Here is a 19,828-nt window from a genome sequence, read left to right on the forward strand (position 1 = left end):
CTTTTTCCAGGGGTACAGGTTTAAAGAAAAAACGTTTGTCTTAAATTGGATGAACTGCATAGGATACTTTATGATTTGGGCCAACATCACCTTTAGAGCACTAGTACTGTCACAACAAGTTTAATGTAACATAGTGTATTAAGGTTTACCAAAAATGAGAATATCACATTACTACATCCTAAAGTGAACCCTAAGACCAAACAGCTCCCAGGTTAGCAAACTTCCCATATTGAAAATGAAAAACACTAAGGACAAACTGCAAGATTGTATGACACATCACTTAGGAATGATTTGCATGACTGCCTCTCAGCTTTCAAAATAATCCTTGCTCCAGTATGGCTTCCCCATATAGCCTGCTCATGTTAAAACCTCCTTGCACCATTAAGCGGTTGGCCAACTCCTTAGTCGCATAATTGCATGCAGTACTGTGGCCGACTAGGCACTGACAACACCAGCCTCCCAAAACAAAATGGTGGCAATTTTCTTCGAATCATAGGCTCAGCACCCAAGGTGCAATGGTGGAATTCTGTTTAATGGGACTATATGGCAGTCTTTCTTATGTTTCTTCTTTGATTAAAGCTGTGTAGTGGCCTCAGTGTAACAGGTCTGTCAGCTAAATAACATAGATACATATTTAATAGTAATGCGTGTGATAACTAGAGCATATTCCTATGAGAACAGAATCGTTTTAGCAAAAAACAGGATGTTGGTCTCTATACCTATGAAAATAGAATATTGACATACAATGCATAGTACATACCTGCAACAGTTTTTTTCTCTAAGTGATGGGAAACTGTGTTTAAAACTGATTTAATTAAGTGTCGAAAACCAATTACAGAGGATATAACAGTACAAATTTGTTTATTTGACAGGTAATTTACTCATTGAATATGAAGAACGATGAACTTGAGGCCAGTATCCATGCCATCAAAGATTCTCATAAGGACGAGATTGATCACATTGTCACTGAGACAAAGGAAAAGATTAATCAATATAAAATGAAAGAACAAGAAGAATTGGATCTCAAGCAGCGCCTCCAGGCGCTAGAAGAGGCCATGGAGCTACACAAGAAGTTGAGGGAAGAAGCCATCGCCGATTTGGCCTTGTACAAGAAGGAAGTGGAAGAGCGGGATCAAAGAACTGAGATAGAACATGCTGAAAAAATAATTTGCCTTTCTAAGGAGATGTTAGATATGAAGACGGACTTTGAAAAACAACTCCAACTAATGAACCAAGAAGCAGACAACCTCAGGAAAGAATGCACAGCCTATAAAAAAGAGAGCTTGGACAGAAAAGAGAAATTAAACGAACAGCACAGCCTGGAGCTGCAGTCCTTGCTTAGCGAAATGAAAAGCCTTAAGACAGAGAACCAAAAAATAAGCGAAGAATGTGTGCAGAAAACTATGAAATTACAGGCTAACTGTGAAAAAGAGAAAGAAGCATTGAAAAAGGTTCTGCAACAGTCCGTAACAGAGACACTGAAACAGTGGCAACAAAGGGAACTAGAGCAAAGGAAAAGTTTTCAGGCTCAAGAAGCAGCTCTGCAGCAGCAAGTAAAGAAGCTGGAACTTGATATTGAAGCGAAAAGCCAGAAGATTTGTGAATTAAAGAAGCACTCTCATAAAATGAAAGACAGGATACAGGTAAAAGCTATTGATAATACTATTTTGTTTAACTTCATTATAAAATATTCAGCTTGTTAAAGCAATAAAATGTCACTTGCACAGAATTTTAACACCTGTGAATATTTGTGGAATTATATATTTGTTATTTTAGCTAAGAGCAATATCTAATCGATATGGAATATTAGGTTTATTTCACACATTCCAAAATCTGACTGAATGTGTCATCCACTTTTGTTCCTGTAATTGTAATTGTATTTATATTGCACATGCTACCCCTGACGAGGAGGTGAAGCACTTTTCGGCGAGTAGCAAGCTACTTTGGAACCCAGAGGATTAGTGGTGGATTAGTATAGGGAAATACAACATGTTAACTGTGAGTCTGTTAATTTGATTGAATAGAATAAAGGAGGGATGGAGGAGGTAAGAGTCTAGATAGGGTTATTTGGGAGCTCCTGTAAGACAGATGTGGTTTGGGATGAGTCAGGTGTTGCTGACACGTCACTCTTTACAAAGCAAATCTTGGTTACCAGTAATTTTATTTTTTTAATGTGCAAACATTCTTTTTCTCTGATAGTTACAAAAAATGTATATTCAAGCCAGAAGCACACAAGTTACACCTTTCTTTTGTGTGGGAAGTTCCTTTGAGTTGTGCACAATATCATATCTTTAATATTAAATTCATTTTTTTATCATCACCCCATCAAATTCCCTCTCTCTCAGTCCCAATACTGTTTTGTCCCCCTGTCCATAGAGCATGTGCAACAAATTGGGTCTAGACTTCCAAGTACACAGTCTAAGAGAAAACATCTGCCCTAAACATTTATTCCACCTTTCTATAGGATGCATCACCTTAAATTACCTTAGACATGTCATTTCTCTGAATTCGAAAGTCTTGTGCTCAGTCAGATTGCCAGAAATGTGTCACCTCAGTCATTAATCATGTGGTTCAGGTTTAACATGGAAGGCCACTCGCAAGCAATATGAGGATGGAGCCCCCTTTATTAATAAGCTAAAATGCCTTTGGTTAGATCGAGCATTCAAGCCCTCTTGTACATACTGTAGTATATACTTCTCCTGGGCTTAAAGCCATTTTCCCTGCTGTTCATTTGTTTGTTTCAGTGTCCTCTAAACATTCTTGCTTGCTAGTGGTCAGTCCTGACTCTTTGTCCCTCCTTTTTCTCTTTTGTTCCTCCCACAGAGCATGTTTACGCTTTGGTTCTGTATCTGTTTAGGGGACATTTCTTTTCTTGGTTTTCTGCTCCTTTTACGGCATTCCTGAGTTCGGTACCCATAGATGCTTGTTTTGATTCTGCACGCCAGCATAGGAAGGCCCTCCTTCGCACAGCTGTTCCTCTCCTCGGGGGTGACAGTCGCACAAATGAAGTTGAGGCATGCAGCAGCACCTTGGGGGTCTTATACTATGTTTGGGAGACCCCTCCAAGTAACATATTATCAAAATACCATCGGTAGGGGGGTTCGCTGGGCGTGATCTCTTTGTTCTTCGATCTACTGCATCAGCTTACAACCACGCCCCCAAGGCATGCAATACTCTTGAACCTCAAAAGAAGGGTGTTTCACATTGCTGTTGTTCAGGTAATCCAGATTACAGGTGATGATGGACGGAACTGCGGAAGTGTTTTTTTGGATGGAGAAGAGGAGGTGTCATTTTTATCACACTAATAACTCAGCATCTACCAGTGAAGTGTTAATATGAGCTAGACTAGGAGATCCATAACCATGCACTAGCTGAATGGTGAACCCTGGTGGCAGATACTTCTCACTACTAGGGTCACTACATGGCTTTTCTCTTGCTCTTCTGAGTACATATGCATCTGATGTAGCCCCTGTAATATTATTAAACTGAGCTTAGGCTTAGCCATTACTGACTAAACACTGCTAATATGTGGGGGGGACTTTACTTGCATGACTATAAGGTGACACATCATTTCCACTTTTGCCGGAAGTGCCTAGCACCAGGCTGGTGAAAGACTTCTCCACTTAGAGGTATCTGGAGAGGTGCACACATCTACATTAGTAAATACTCATATTACTCTCCCATTGCATTTTGTTTGTACTATAATTGACATGCTTCATATAGCCACACATCTAACTGGGTGGACTACTAGCTTATTTACTACCTGAGCAAGATTTGTGCCAGACCCCTCACCCCATTATATAATGTGATAGCAAACTAACCTACTGACATAAAGGCTACTACTAAACATGCTTAAAGACTGAGTGGTGAGGGATACAATAAAAAAAGCTATAACAAGCTTTTGTTCAGAGAACATGGGATCGGATTGCATAGTACTGTGGGAAACGTTAAAAGTGATACTGGAAGGTATGTGTATTAAAATGGTATGTTGGTCAGGCCAGTAGACAATAGATAATTAACATCACTTCATACAGATTAAAGAAACATGAAAAATGCATGACATTGGAAGCCTCTCAAGACAATGATCTACTGGCACTCAAAGAAAAATATGTTTAGTGCAGGAACTGTTATATGGTCTCTATTATCGAGAATACCAAGGCCATTTATATGCACCGCCCCTAGGAGACATACAAGGCTTCCTGGAGAGAGCAGTTTTGCCATCACTTCCCTCTGCAGTAGTGTGTAGTTAGAGGCCCATTCTCCCCTTTCTAGCATCTAAGCAGGGAAGTCCATGAAGGTATTGATTAGTCTACCATGGCTTTTGGATCTGGCCCTCTCTGTAGGGTCACCCCCAAATATTTTGCCTTCACCCCTCCAGTTTCCTGAAAGCGTTTTTGTTTGTCCTAGGACTCTGCCGACTTTACCACTGATAACCAATGCTAAAGTGCTTGTGCTCAATCCATGAAACATAGTTAAACTGGCTTACATCCTATTGGCACATTTAATTTACTTGTACGTCCCGAGTAAAGTGATAATACATGTGCCCTGGCCTGTGTAAATGAAATGCTGCTAGTGGACCTGCAGCACGTATTGTGCCATCCACTTAAGTAACGCTTTTAAACATGTCTTATGTCTGCCATTGCAACCTGTCTGCAGCTTTAAACTGGCAATTTGACTTGGCTAAATAAACCTTGTGTCAGGCATAACCCCTCCTTTTTAATACATAGAAGTCACCCCTAAGGTAGGCTATAAACACCACATAGAGGAGGATGCAGTGTGTTTGTTAGGTCTCGGCAACGAGAACTATTGTCGCCATGTAAGCTGGCAAGGGAGTACAGAGCGGTGCACGAGCCGACCAGGGTCTGTGGACGCGCACACACGCAGGCAGGCAGGCACACACCAGACAGACACAGACAGACACATGCACGCACACACACACACACACACACACACACACACACACCCTCCCTCTCTGCCCACTCCCTCTCTGCCGCCCCCCCTCTACCCCCACTCACCGGGCTCTTTCCCTCTGCAGCGGGTCAGTCACGGCAGCAGGCAGGCTCGGTGTCTTCTCCGGCGATCTTCAGCTGATGTGCACGCTCACGCTGCGTCTCCTGCGCGCCCACCACGCTGTTTCGCGCCCGTTGATCCTCAGCTTGTGATTACTACTCCTTCTAACCCGGAATCTAAATTACTATTTCTTGGTTCTCTAACTCCACTCTGTTGATTCATAACAAACTGATATTCAGCACATTTCACAGTCTCGCTTTTGCTTCTCATAAATACAATAAGATTATTTTAAGCAATGTCTACCCTTCTTTTGGTTCTGTGCCTATTATGCTTCGGACTATAGAGTTTTAGAAAGTGTGGTGGAAGATTCCATGATATCAGCGGCGTGTACAGTGCAGAGTGAGTGTGCAGAGTGCAGAGTAGTGAGTGCAGAGTAGTGAGTGCAGAGTAGTGAGTGCAGAGTAGTGAGTGCAGAGTAGTGAGTGCAGAGTGAGTGTGCAGAGTGAGTGTGCAGAGTGAGTGTGCAGAGTGAGTGTGCAGAGAGAGTGTGCAGAGAGAGTGTGCAGAGAGAGTGTGCAGAGAGAGTGTGCAGAGAGAGTGAGTACAGAGTAGTGAGTGCAGAGTGAGTGTGCAGAGTAGTGAGTGCAGAGTAGTGAGTGCAGAGTAGTGAGTGCGCAGAGTAGTGAGTGCAGAGTAGTGAGTGCAGAGTAGTGAGTGCAGAGTAGTGAGTGCAGAGTAGTGAGTGCAGAGTAGTGAGTGCAGAGTAGTGAGTGCAGAGTGAGTGTGCAGAGTAGTGAGTGCAGAGTAGTGAGTGCAGAGTAGTGAGTGCAGAGTAGTGAGTGCAGAGGAGTGAGTGCAGAGGAGTGAGTGCAGAGGAGTGAGTGCGCAGAGTAGTGAGTGCGCAGAGTAGTGAGTGCAGAGTAGTGAGTGCAGAGTAGTGAGTGCAGAGTAGTGAGTAGTGAGTGCAGAGTAGTGAGTAGTGAGTGCAGAGTAGTGAGTGCAGAGTAGTGAGTAGTGAGTGCAGAGTAGTGAGTAGTGAGTGCAGAGTAGTGAGTAGTGAGTGCAGAGTAGTGAGTGCAGAGTAGTGATTAGTGAGTGCAGAGTAGTGAGTAGTGAGTGCAGAGTAGTGAGTGCAGAGTAGTGAGTGCAGAGTAGTGAGTGCAGAGTAGTGAGTAGTGAGTGCAGAGTAGTGAGTAGTGAGTGCAGAGTAGTGAGTGCAGAGTAGTGAGTAGTGAGTGCAGAGTAGTGAGTAGTGAGTGCAGAGTAGTGAGTGCAGAGTAGTGAGTGCAGAGTAGTGAGTGCAGAGTAGTGAGTGCAGAGTAGTGAGTAGTGAGTGCAGAGTAGTGAGTGCAGAGTAGTGAGTGCAGAGTAGTGAGTGCAGAGTAGTGAGTAGTGAGTGCAGAGTAGTGAGTAGTGAGTGCAGAGTAGTGAGTGCAGAGTAGTGAGTAGTGAGTGCAGAGTAGTGAGTAGTGAGTGCAGAGTAGTGAGTAGTGAGTGCAGAGTAGTGAGTGCAGAGTAGTGATTAGTGAGTGCAGAGTAGTGAGTAGTGAGTGCAGAGTAGTGAGTGCAGAGTAGTGAGTGCAGAGTAGTGAGTGCAGAGTAGTGAGTAGTGAGTGCAGAGTAGTGAGTAGTGAGTGCAGAGTAGTGAGTAGTGAGTGCAGAGTAGTGAGTAGTGAGTGCAGAGTAGTGAGTGCAGAGTAGTGAGTGCAGAGTAGTGAGTGCAGAGTAGTGAGTAGTGAGTGCAGAGTAGTGAGTGCAGAGTAGTGAGTGCAGAGTAGTGAGTGCAGAGTAGTGAGTAGTGAGTGCAGAGTAGTGAGTAGTGAGTAGTGAGTGCAGAGTAGTGAGTGCAGAGTAGTGAGTAGTGAGTGCAGAGTAGTGAGTAGTGAGTGCAGAGTAGTGAGTGCAGAGTGCAGAGTAGTGAGTGCAGAGTAGTGAGTGCAGAGTAGTGAGTGCAGAGTGCAGAGTAGTGAGTGCAGAGTGCAGAGTAGTGAGTGCAGAGTGCAGTGCAGGTATGTGCAGTGCAGGTGAGTGCAGTGCAGTGCAGGTGAGTGCAGTGCAGGTGAGTGCAGTACAGGTGAGTGCAGTGCAGTGCAGGTGAGTGAAGTGCAGTGCAGGTGAGTGCAGTGCAGGTGAGTGCAGTGCAGGTGAGTGCAGTGCAGTGGAGTGCAGTGCAGGTGAGTGCAGTGCAGGTGAGTGCAGTGCAGGTGAGTGCAGTGCAGTGCAGTGCAGGTGAGTGCAGTGCAGTGCAGGTGAGTGCAGTGCAGTGCAGTGCAGGTGAGTGCAGTGCAGGTGAGTGCAGTGCAGTGCAATGCAGGTGAGTGCAGTGCAGGTGAGTGCAGTGCAGTGCAGGTGAGTGCAGTGCGGTGCAGTGCGGTGCAGTGCAGGTGAGTGCAGGTGAGTGCAGTGCAGGTGAGTGCAGTGCAGTGCAGGTGAGTGCAGTGCAGGTGAGTGCAGTGCAGGTGAGTGCAGTGCAGGTGAGTGCAGTGCAGTGCAGGTGAGTGCAGTGCAGGTGAGTGCAGTGCAGTGCAGGTGAGTGCAGTGCAGTGCACGTGAGTGCAGTGCAGGTGAGTGCAGTGCAGTGCAGGTGAGTGCAGTGCAGTGCAGGTGAGTGCAGTGCAGTGCAGGTGAGTGCAGTGCAGTGCAGGTGAGTGCAGGTGAGTGCAGTGCAGGTGAGTGCAGTGCAGGTGAGTGCAGTGCAGGTGAGTGCAGTGCAGGTGAGTGCAGTGCAGGTGAGTGCAGTGCAGGTGAGTGCAGTGCAGTGCAGGTGAGTGCAGTGCAGTGCAGGTGAGTGCAGTGCAGGTGAGTGCAGTGCAGGTGAGTGGAGTGCAGGTGAGTGCAGTGCAGGTGAGTGCAGTGCAGTGCAGGTGAGTGCAGTGCAGGTGAGTGCAGTGCAGGTGAGTGCAGTGCAGTGCAGGTGAGTGCAGTGCAGGTGAGTGCAGTGCAGTGGAGTGCAGTGCAGGTGAGTGCAGTGCAGGTGAGTGCAGTGCAGGTGAGTGCAGTGCAGGTGAGTGCAGTGCAGTGCAGTGCAGGTGAGTGCAGTGCAGTGCAGTGCAGGTGAGTGCAGTGCAGTGCAGGTGAGTGCAGTGCAGTGCAGGTGAGTGCAGTGCAGTGGAGTACAGTGCAGGTGAGTGCAGTGCAGGTGAGTGCAGTGCAGTGCAGGTGAGTGCAGTGCAGGTGAGTGCAGTGCAGTGCAGGTGAGTGTAGTGCAGTGCAGTTCAGGTGAGTGCAGTGCAGGTGAGTGCAGTGCAGTGCAGGTGAGTGCAGTGCAGGTGAGTGCAGTGCAGTGCAGGTGAGTGCAGTGCAGGTGAGTGCAGTGCAGTGCAGGTGAGTGCAGTGCAGGTGAGTACAGTGCAGGTGAGTGCAGTGCGTGCAGTGCAGGTGAGTGCAGTGCAGTGCAGGTGAGTGCAGTGCAGTGCAGGTGAGTGCAGTGGAGTGCAGGTGAGTGCAGTGCAGGTGAGTGCAGTGCAGTGGAGTGCAGGTGAGTGCAGTGCAGTGCAGGTGAGTGCAGTGCAGTGGCATGCAGGTGAGTGCAGTGCAGGTGAGTGCTGTGCAGTGGCGTGCAGGTGAGTGCAGTGCAGGTGAGTGCAGTGCAGGTGAGTGCAGGTGAGTGCAGTGCAGGTGAGTGCAGTGCAGGTGAGTGCAGTGCAGTGCAGGTGAGTGCAGTGCAGGTGAGTGCAGTGCAGGTGAGTGCAGTGCAGGTGAGTGCAGTGCAGTGCAGGTGAGTGCAGTGCAGGTGAGTGCAGTGCAGTGCATGTGAATGCAGTGCAGTGCAGGTGAGTGCAGGTGAGTGCAGTGCAGTGCAGTGCAGGTGAGTGCAGTGCAGTGCAGGTGAGTGCAGTGCAGTGCAGGTGAGTGCAGTGCAGTGCAGGTGAGTGCAGGTGAGTGCAGTGCAGGTGAGTGCAGTGCAGGTGAGTGCAGTGCAGTGCCGGTGAGTGCAGTGCAGGTGAGTGCAGTTGAGTGCAGTGCAGTGCAGGTGAGTGCAGTGCAGTGCAGGTGAGTGCAGTTGAGTGCAGAGTGGTGTGTATTGACAATGTAAATGACAATGCCATTTATTTATGATTTAAAGAAAAAAAAAAGAAATGTCATGAGCAATGCCAATAGCTCTACCTTTAATGATGCCGAGACCATTGCATTGTAAATGCTTGTTTTTGACTACTGCAAGGCCCACCTTTCCCATGGGATAACATTGGGCTACCTTATTACATTTAATGAAAACAACCTTTGATTGGGAACATGTTGAAATGCCATGTTTGGTCTCCGAAGAATTGTCATTTAAAATCCCCTTTAATGGCAAATTAGCAGTTTTGAAAATGTAACTTTTAGAAAGTTGCCATTTTCTTGTCCTAACCACTTGGTGCCTTCAACCTGTGACCTGGGTCACATGACTAGGTGTAGCTGGCAGTTGACATTTATGTACTCCTCCCAGAAAGTGAGACAAAGGGGACTAGGTGTTGGTAGGATAGGGCATCTTGCCAGGATGGGAGGGGCAGAGCTATTGTCTGCCTCACTTACATTTCAAAGGGGCTGTCTCAAGTACACAAACAAAGAACATGACACCAGTGTTTTGTATCCCTAGACCTATTGGAGCCTGGGCAGGGGAGGAAGGAAATTTGCAGAACCAGATGAAGGGGGAAGTCTACACGTTTTCTCTCTTCAAAGGCCGGCAGGGGAGGTTCCTCCATGTGGGCGGAGGAGAGTCGCCCCACTGCTTTCTTGCAGTGCGTGAAGCAGAAACATAAAATGGTAAAACTACCATTTCATGTTTCTACTTCTCACACTGCAAGAAAGCAGAAGTATTTGGTGGGGCCAGGCGAGTCGGGAGGAGAGGCTTGGGCAATGTTGCGAGTCCTTACTGTGTCGTCGGCTCTGTGGGACCGATCAAACCAGTCATGCACACTCTCCCTTTTCTCCATGTAGGCTGCATGGAGAAAATGTCCTCCCCATAGGCGTCTGGCTGGGCGCCATCCCCACCAATCACAATGCTGCCATTGCAGCTTTGTTATTGTATTAGGGGAAGGGAGGGAGGCTGCCTGATTCCTGTTCAGCAGCAGAGCAGGAAAACAGGACCCGGCCAGGAGCTGCGACAGCGCGGGACCCGGGAAGGTAAGATTCTTTTTAAAATTGTATTTACTCCTCTCCCCTCGCGAACCCCCCACCCGTCCTCCTCTCGCGAGTCATGCCGGCCGCCATTAAAGGCCAGCACCAAGTATAATTATTCGACCCTCAGACCAACTCTTCAGTACGCTCCTTGATCTGTAGAAGAATTCAGAAAGACTGCCATGTACTTAGAGGACTGCCCTCCTGCTACTAGAGGTCTGCCCCGCTGCTTGAGGCCTGCCTTGCTGCTTGAAAGAGAGGGGACCCTCTCCTTGTTCCCAGTAAGATCTGACTGACTCCAAAGGTCAGTTGGCTGACCTCTTGTCCGGAGCTACAGGTACACAACAAGCTCCAGAGGCCTTCCTGCTCAGTTGACCTGGCACAACTGGACCTGCCTGAACGTGCAACTGGATCCCAGGTCCTAAACTATTGGCTGCCACCAGAGTGCATGCCACAGGAAGAAAAGAAGAAATCCTGATGTTTTGGGCGCTTTGCGATCATCAATGGGCTTGTTCGTTCCCAGATTCTGATGTCCCTGATGACCGGCAATGTGAAGCTTTAGTGTGAGGAGTGAATCCAACTCCTCACACTACAGCGACCATCAATGACGACTGACAGCACAACAACTGCACTTCGCGCTACAGCATCGACAGCCCGTAGTTACTGTGAACGCTAAGCTCCAGCAACAACCATCTGCAACGCTAATTAAAATTAGGTAGGCTGTCATAGAGGGTGGTTTTGGGTGGCTGATATGGAAAATGACTTCATGGAAGTCCAGTTCCAAAGGGTTGTGAGATGGATAGTAACTCTGGTAACAGCAAAAACTGTGTGACTAAAGCTCTGACCCTTTTAGTGTTTGGGAAAGAGCTCTGGGTAACCTTGCTGACTAGAAGAAGCCCTCCGACACATTTCACATTTGCTAGATGTAGCCAAGAGATGCTGGGACCGCTGTTTAAAGAAGGAAAAACTGGTGTAGGCTTTTGCTCCAGAGCGGCCTCTGTAGTGCGTTCCCCGATTTTATTTAATTGTGAATGGATCTATCCAGAATCATTGGTCCTCACGGGGGGTTACTCATGTTGGACAACTCTCTGAAGCAGGGAAACATGCATATTGCAGAAATGTAGGCTCAAATACATAATTGCAGCTGGTCATTTCCTAACATTCAACCGATTAACACATGAGATTAATATATAATGGGGCCCAGACGAGGAGGAAGAAGAAGGGTGAATAATTAGTTGAGGTTTACAGGAAGGGTAAACTAGAAGGATGATAGGATCTACACACAGTTAACTTAATTTGCTGTGAACGTATTATGTGATTTCATTGTGTTGAGAAATTACCTGATTTATGCCTTGCGATGTACTGCCACTTTATTATTGATTTAATAAAAACAAATTAAAAAAAATAATATATATATATATATAATGGGACCGTGAAATGTTTGATACTTAGAATTCTCTGCCTGGAAAGATGTTACACAGTATTGGTGGCAGACATGCTCTACATCTCTATCGATACAGAACCATGGATTTACGTTTTCTTACCAGCTTTTTGCCATATATGGTGTTGTAGATGTAGGGAAAGCTTCTTCAGAATCCACTGTGGCCAGTTGGATTACCTTCTGGATAGTTGTACTTCCAACTGCTCGTTCTGAGAGAGTCAGTCTCTTGATTCTAATACTTCTTATTTCATCAAAGTCAAGTCGAGGGCATTTTTCACACGTGTTCCTGGCACAGAGGTATTCAGGATAGGCTAAATTGGTATTTCTTCTGTTCTCTTGTTGAGGAACCCGCCCTAAGGTGACCTTTATCTTCGAGACAGGACAAAGTAAATGACCCAGATCATGTGTGTAGTGAAACCTTACTATAGATGACTTTGCGTCACTGGCTATTATGTGTGTGTCCTTATATTGTATTGTATTGTAATTACATTTATATAGTGCTTAATACCCCTGACGAGGCATCAAATCGCTTTTTCGGCGAGTAGCACGTTACTTCTGAACCCATAAATGATTAGTGGTGAATTAGTATAGTGAAAATATGAAAGTAATTTGAGTGGTGGATATGTTAGTGAGTTATTTGGATTGAGAAGGATAGTGAAGGGATAGAGAAGGGAAAAACGTTAGCATTTATATAGCGCTTGCTACCCTATATATGTATATATGCTCTATGGGGTTAGAAGCTCAAACTGTGCCAGTGATTATTACGAATCTTATTAAGACGAAGTTGAAACTGTTACAACACCCTGCTTCTGTGGCAGTGTTTCAAGGATCACTCTAGCAAGTCTCAACATTTCTGCTTGAGGGCCTGTTTCATTACACAATAGTATTCCAAGTGGGCTAAGGCTTCCTGCTGTCATTTTAGTACTAGTTTGCATTAATGATGTGTTCGATCACAAACAATTTCAACCATTCCTTAAATAATTGAAAAGTTAATACTTTCACAAAAATATCCATATATTTGTTTTAAGTCTGAAGCAGTCCACTTAAAAGATTGCAGAATAATAGGGTGGTTCGGGGATATTTTAATTAATCTCAAAACAAGTTTAAATAGTAAATCCTTCCTTTGGCATCTGATAAGGCTTTCTAGATTTGTCAGATTCTGCTTCTTGAGCTCCACTGCCTGCTTTGATACATCCTTAGTTGTCTGTAATCTGCGAGTTTGCTCCGCCAGGCAGGACTCTATACCCAGGTCATAATATCAAATAAAGGGTGTTGCTCTGTAAGACCGAACAGTCACCTTGAGGTCAGTGTCACTATCTTTCCAGTCGACTGTTATGGTTGGCGGTATGGCTCGAAATATGTCCCAAAGACTTGGTACATTCCCTCTCACACTTCCATCCAGCTGATTTGAAATTCAAAAAATTCAACACAAGGTAAATATTTTTATTAAGTGCAAATCCAATTGTTCTTCCAAGTTCCTACATCTTTATCCAGAGCGTTAAATGAGCGTAAAGGTTCAGCCTGGCGAGTGAAGTGTTCAGGTCCTGTGGTCCTCGTTGCCATGTGTCCGAAGCATGTTGAAACACATGGGTGCAGGTTTATTAACATTCCACACAAGGCTACGCAGAAACCAAAATGCCTGCGCTGCACGAGAGGGCGTAAGCAGGACACACTCATGCCTACTAAGATATGGCACAGTTGCTCTCTTCCTAGTCGCAGGGACACAAGTAGGCTGCCAAGTGCCTCCAGTATATCTATGCACTAAATGGCACAGGCGTGGGCTTGATGTCAAGCATAGGTTTTGTACTGGAAGGCTATCCTATACTCCGACATATTTTAAAAACATTTTCAATTTGTATGTGTGCTGTACAATGTCGCACACGTGCAAACTTTGAAATCTTTTTGGAGAAAAAAAGCTTCACGTTTTTCTCCTTCTTCGTGGCTTATTTAAAAAGGCATATATTTTGGTGCAAATCCTTGTCTACAAATATTAATAGATGAGGCACTTTGCTTCAAAAACCATTGGAGCCCGGTCGGGAGCTCCGTGCTGCTCCACGCAAAAAATGTCCTAATACTCTGTAATTAGCAGGATCCATGCAGGAATCGTGCACACAGACTCATCCGAGTGACAGCATGCTGCAATAAGGGTCACGTATCTCTCTCTACAGAATTTTTCGCTTCCTCTCTCCGTTGCACATCGGGCTGACTGGCTGCCTGATTTGAGGGATTTTCACCCAGACCAACGCCAAACATTGTGAGCAGAGCTGCCGCCTTCCGCCACCTCTGCCTATCTACGCATTACCCTGAGGATCGCGCATAGGGGGGCATGCCAAAAAAAACATTGGACCTACCTGCTCCGTTCGAAAAGTCCGCCACTGCCTGGTCCCAGACTTCAAACGCACGCCGGCCGGTAGGAGGCGGCATCTGAAGCAAACAGGAACTGCCGGAGGGCAGTGCAGAGAATAGCCGTCTTCTTCCGGGGGAAAGGAGGAGGCGACATCGCAGAGAGAAGCGAAAGCGGTGAGAGCAGAGGGAATACAGAAAGACCAGAGCCTTATGCGGGGGTGAAAGGCTGCAAAATCGATTTGAAGGGCCGGGCCAAAGTATCACAGACAGCGGACACAGAGAAGAAGAGCCCCGGGGGTCCTGTAGACCAGTACATGAACCGGGTAAGCCGGGGACAAGGTTGGAAGGTGGAGGGAGGTGTGGGGACAGAAGACGAAGGGAGTAAGGTTGTAAAGCTTGGCCCCCAGACACAAAGCATACAGCAACAGGCTATCTGTTTTAGGTCTGACGAAAAGGAGGGGGAGACAGCTCTTGGGGGGACAGGAAAACCGGCAGAGCCAGGTCTGTCCCCAGATTCTAAGGGGAGATCCACTTACTGCCTAAGAAATAGGCAGTTCTTTAAAACAAACCAGCCTCCAACCACTAAACATCCTGTTGCCCCCCGAAGCACAAAAAGAAAACCCAAGAAACCGCCTAAGGTGCAAGCAAATGCAAATGCAAGAAAAACTCGGGGGGTACAGCAGATGTGCGGGAGGGGAAAGACTGTGCGAAGATCAAAATAACTCCCTCCTTAAGATCTTTCTTTAAATTACAAGAGATTCACAACCAAAATTATCTGGTCCTGAGCAGAAGAGGCTGGGAGGCCCCCCTATCACAGCGCATACTTTACCCAAACCCCCAACAGTCCTAACTATGCTAGCAACGGGGAAAGCAGACGCAATCAGCCAAGCCCAACGCCCAGATCAAATCGAGACTACTACCCCAACCCCAACCTTAACCCAAACTTTAAATCAGACGAAAACATCCACTGATATACTCCTAGAAAAAATGCTAGAAGAAATCAGGTCGAGATCTCAGAAGGAAACCAAAGCAAGATCCAGGAGGCATGTGAGAGTAACAGCAGTAGAGGCAGAAGTGGTCTCACTAAGCAGAAGAGTGGAGTCCAATCAGAAAGAAATTAGAACGCTGAGAGAAACAGGTAATACTATCACCGATAAGCTTGAAACGTTGGAAAACCACTCCAGACGAAGTAACTTCAGAGTCTTAAATGTATCGGAAGGCAGGGAAGGTACAGACATAAAGAAATTCATTGTCTCACTTCTGGAGGAATTCTTTCCATGGAGCAAAGGTATGGTCTAGAAGAAGACATTCAGAGGGTACACAGAGACCCATTTAGAAAAAGTAAGGAAAGGAAAAATCCGAGGAAAATATTGGTAAATTTTCGAACATATTCTCTCAAAGAAAGACTCCTAAGTGAAGCTTTAAAAACTGGATCATATAATAAAGATGACTGGTCCTTCAGGATATGCTCTGATATATCAAAAGCAACACAAGATAGGCAGTGGGAGTTGGGGTAGATAATGCCTGAGTTGAAAGCACTTGGTGCTACAGTCCAGATGAAATTCCCGGCCTCCCTCTGGATCATGTGGAGGAATAAAATGCATAATATCAGGGACCCCAAAGAAGTAGAATCTTTTCTAGAACAGCTACGCGACCGGACGCAGAAATAAACATCACTGGATAATTGCGCCAGAGTATTTTTAGTTTAAAATAACCAAGGCACGGAGCTCAAAGAGGGCTATCAATAAAGCCCAGAGAAGAAAAAGGGAGGTTTCTCCAGGGTAGGGGGGACTTTTTAATTTAACTTGTACACTACGGAAAAAAAAAAAGAGACAGAAAACCATCATGCACGGGAGATGGGAGCAAGTTAGGGAAAAAAAGCAGAAATATGTCCTCATCAACACACAGAGTATAAAAAAGAAGGGGAGCTCAGAGGCCGGCAAAAAGAAAAAAATGAAAAAAGATAAAACACATGTGGAAATAACCTCCTGGAATGTAAACGGATTAAGAACCAAGAGTAGGAGAAGGAGAATACTAGAATACTTAAAAACAATAGACAGCGAAATTATAATCCCCCAGGAAACAAATCTGCTAAAAAAGGAGTGGGAAGACATTATGAAAAAATTACATTGGGTAGATTCGTATATCTGCACAGACCAGGAGTGTGTTGTTAAGGGAGTTGCCATCCTCTTTAAAAAGTCTTTAAAAGTGAAAGTGGAAGCAATAGAAACAGACCCAAAGGGGAGCTGGGCACTGGCCAAAGTGAGGATATGCAACAATGTCCTAACAGTGGTAGGTTATTACGGTCCAAACACGGACGACCCAGTCCCCTTACAAACTCTCTATTCGCAATTGCTCTCAGTGTCGACATCCATTATTCTGGGCGGAGACTTCAATATTATACTCGATTCAAAAAGGTACCGTCTACCCAGTAGAAGACAAACAAGCCTACCAAAAATGAGAGACTGGTTAGGGGTGTACAAGAGGGATCTGTGCTTAGTGGACATTTGGAAAGAAAAGGGTGATAAACAAAACAATTTCACTTTCAAAAATAAAAAACTCGGAATTCAATCAAGAATAGACTTCTTCCTCGTAGATCAAGGGCTAGTCGAAAAAACAGTAAAAGTAGAACATATTCCTGCCCATCTCTCAGATCACTCGGCGGTCCTGATCACCTTGAAAATAAAGGTTGGCATGGAAGGTACAGGATGGACCATGGATCGCACAATCCTCCTAGACCCCCAGATTGCTGAGCAGCTCAAAGAACAGACCGAGTTTTTTTTTGAGGATAATAAGGACGGCCCCCCAATACAGACAACCTGGGATGCATATAAAGCGGTGATTAGGGGGAATATTCTCAGCCTAGCGGCACATAAATCAAAGGGAATAAGAGAAGCGATCCAAAAATTGGAAGATAAGATCATAAATCTCGACCTTCAAATAGCTGCGACAACATCTCCTTCTCGCAAAGAGCAACTGGAGGCAGATAGATCGAGTCAAAAAGAAAGTATAGTAGAAATCTTGGGAAATAAAGCTAGAGAAAAATGGGAAGCTAGCAAACTTGCCCACTACGAATATGGGGAGGGCTGTGGCAAGATGCTTGCATGGAAAGTCAAGACAGCTCAAGCCAGGAACAAAGTCGCTTGTATTGACCCTCGAAACCCAGCTGAGAATGGATCAGAAGAAGCTGTAATAAAACAAGAATTTCTCGCTTTCTTCTCAGATCTCTACGAGGAAGATTGTAAACCCGAAATTAGGAGAAATAAAGCATTTCTTAGGGGCCCTAAACCTTCCAACCATGACACCAGAATTGAGAGAGGAATTAAATACAGAAATTACAACTCAGGAAGTGGAAGAAGTATTAAAAAACCTCAAGAGAGGCAAAGCAGCTGGCCCGGACGCTTTGCCAGCCTAATTCTACGCAAAATTAAGGGAGTCACTGGTTTCTCCTTTAACAACTCTGATGAATAAAATCTTCTTGGAAAGAGGTGACCTCCCAGATTCATGGAACGAAGCCACAATTTCTATCCTACTAAAACAAGGTAAAAGCCCTAAAAAATGCGAATCATACCGCCCAATCTCCATCTTGAACTGTGATTACAAGATCTTTACAGAGATTATGGCTAAGAGACTGGGGAAAATAGCAGGGCTGCTAATAAACAGCAACTAAAAGGGATTCATACCCGGAAGACAAATACAAGATCTAACACAAGAACTGTTTGGCGCCATAGATATAGCCACCTACGAGAAACTTCCTCCATCAATAATTACCATCGACGCAGCCAAAGCGTTTGATAGAGTCAACTGGGTATACCTGAATGAAGTACTGAAGAAATGTAATCTGGGTACAAATATCCTGAATATGGTGGCAAAAATGTATACTTCCCCTAGAGCACAAATCTTAATTAATGGCAACCTCACCACAAACATCCAGATAAAGAGAGGAACGAGGCAGGGATGCCCCCTCTCCCCATTGCTTTTCAATTTCTATATTGAACCAATGGCAGAGTGTCTAAGAAAAGATCCATCAATATCCCCCTTCTCCTTCCAAGACTGGACCAAGAAGATAGCTCTGTATGCAGACGATCTGATGATCTTCACAGATAACCTAAGTAGGTCCCTAACAAAAATAGAAGAGACCCTGAACAGATTTGGGAGAATCTCTGGCTACCAAATCAATCAAGCCAAAACGGAAACTATGAGCTGGAATGATAACACTACCAGCCCCTACAATAAGGATAAGATATCTAGGTATAGACCTGGTTAAAGAATTAGACAAAGTAACACAAATCAACATCCAAAGAATTGAAAAGGAAGTCAAGAAGCTATTGAAAGTGTGGGGAGGTCTACCTCTGACTCTATTAGGCAAATCCAATATAATAAAAATGGTAATTATACCGAAATTTACCTTCACTTTTGGTGCCATCCCTTTGGAGGCATAAGATGTACTTTAAATATCCCCTATTACAGTGATTTAGCCCCAATATGGGACTCCCCAGGCACTACCGAGTGTCTCAAAGATAAACTAGCACTCCCGTTAAAAATAGCAGGAATAACAGAGTGGGGACAACTCCTATCTCGGAACAACATAACGGATTGGGAGACTCTATCTTCAATAACAAATGCCTCCATAGCAACATTTAAATACTACCAGCTCTCAAGTTGGGCGAGATCCCTAAAAGAAGTTAGAGCGGGAAACATAACTCTGGAAAAAGAGATGCTGAAAAAGGACGCTTTAAGTAAAGAAATCTCGTATTGGTACTGGGCCTTGATCCTAGCAGGGGAGGAAGAATTCTAGATAACTGAGAGAGTATGGGGGAAAGATCTGCCGACGCTGGATTTAAAAAACCAATGGCAAGTATCTATGAGCAAATGCTGGACAATTGTAACATCGGCTGCCCTAAAGAGAAACCATTTATTTACTTCTCACAGAGCTTACTGGACCCCGAAAAAGTTGTCAAAATTCACTGGGGCAGCAGTGAAGGCTTGTCCGAAATGTGGACTGGAAAAGGCTGATGACCTCCACATGTTTCGGCAGTGCCCCCTTCTCAAGGGCTTCTGGAATGATGTGGGTAAGACACTAGATGGGGTGCTAGGAAGACATCTAAATGTAAGTATGGACCTAATTATTTTTGGGGTAATGAGTCCAAGTGTCCCAGAAAAACTTACTAAATTACAGGATAATCTACTCTTCTTATTAATATTATTAGCTAGGAGAGAGATCTGTGTGAAATGGGTAAGTCCAGTCTCCCCGATACACAGTGAGTGGCTGACTTCAATATTAAGAATATACAAACTGGATAGAAGAAAAGCATCTAGTAAAAAGTTTAAATGCTGGGAGATCTGGGAAAACTACCAGCTAGGACTAACCTAGACTTTCTTGGAGGATAAACAACATGGGCAATGTCTCAATGGTGGGGCCGGAACAGATCCGTCATGTACAGTCCAATGATTATGTGTGAGCAATGAAAAGTCAGGAGAAGGCCTGCATGAGTAGCCAGAATGGCTAGCTCCCCCTCACTCGCTAAATCCTTCAACAGAGTAATGGAAAGAAGGGGACCCTCCTTTCTTCAAAGCAACACAGGGGTACTGTCCAGATCTGTTCGTTCAGATTACATGACAGTGAAGGTAAAGAATAAAGAGAGAATGGGGCCCCGACAACTCCTTACTAACAATATTGCACAAATGAGGACAAAAAAACCAAAAAAAAACATTGGAGATAACATGGGAATACTGATGTACCAAACTGAACTCAGATAAGACGGACATCCTCATTCTGGGACCATCTCCCTCCGGCTGGGACGACTCCTGGTGGCCCCCTGCACTGGGCTCTACTCCCAAGCCAACATACCACGCAAGTAACCTGGGCTTCATCCTGGACTCCTCCCTCTCGATGACCAGACAAGTTAACACCGTATCGTCATCATGCTTCAA

At 45.3% G+C, this 19,828-nt stretch overlaps 1 protein-coding gene across 3 annotated transcripts in view; it reads left to right on the plus strand.

Moving 5' to 3' along the window:
• Window positions 1-19,828, plus strand: part of FAM184B (family with sequence similarity 184 member B) — a 619,377-nt gene that overhangs the window by 95,560 nt on the left and 503,989 nt on the right. For all 3 annotated transcript variants that reach the window (XM_078678422.1, XM_078678421.1, XM_078678423.1), the window contains exon 2: window positions 873-1,643. In XM_078678422.1, the coding sequence (XP_078534548.1) occupies window positions 873-1,643 (771 nt within the window). The remainder of the gene's footprint in view (window positions 1-872; window positions 1,644-19,828) is intronic.

Source organism: Lissotriton helveticus, chromosome 2_2 (assembly GCF_964261635.1).
Source record: "Lissotriton helveticus chromosome 2_2, aLisHel1.1, whole genome shotgun sequence".
NCBI classification, from domain to species: Eukaryota; Metazoa; Chordata; class Amphibia; order Caudata; family Salamandridae; genus Lissotriton; species Lissotriton helveticus.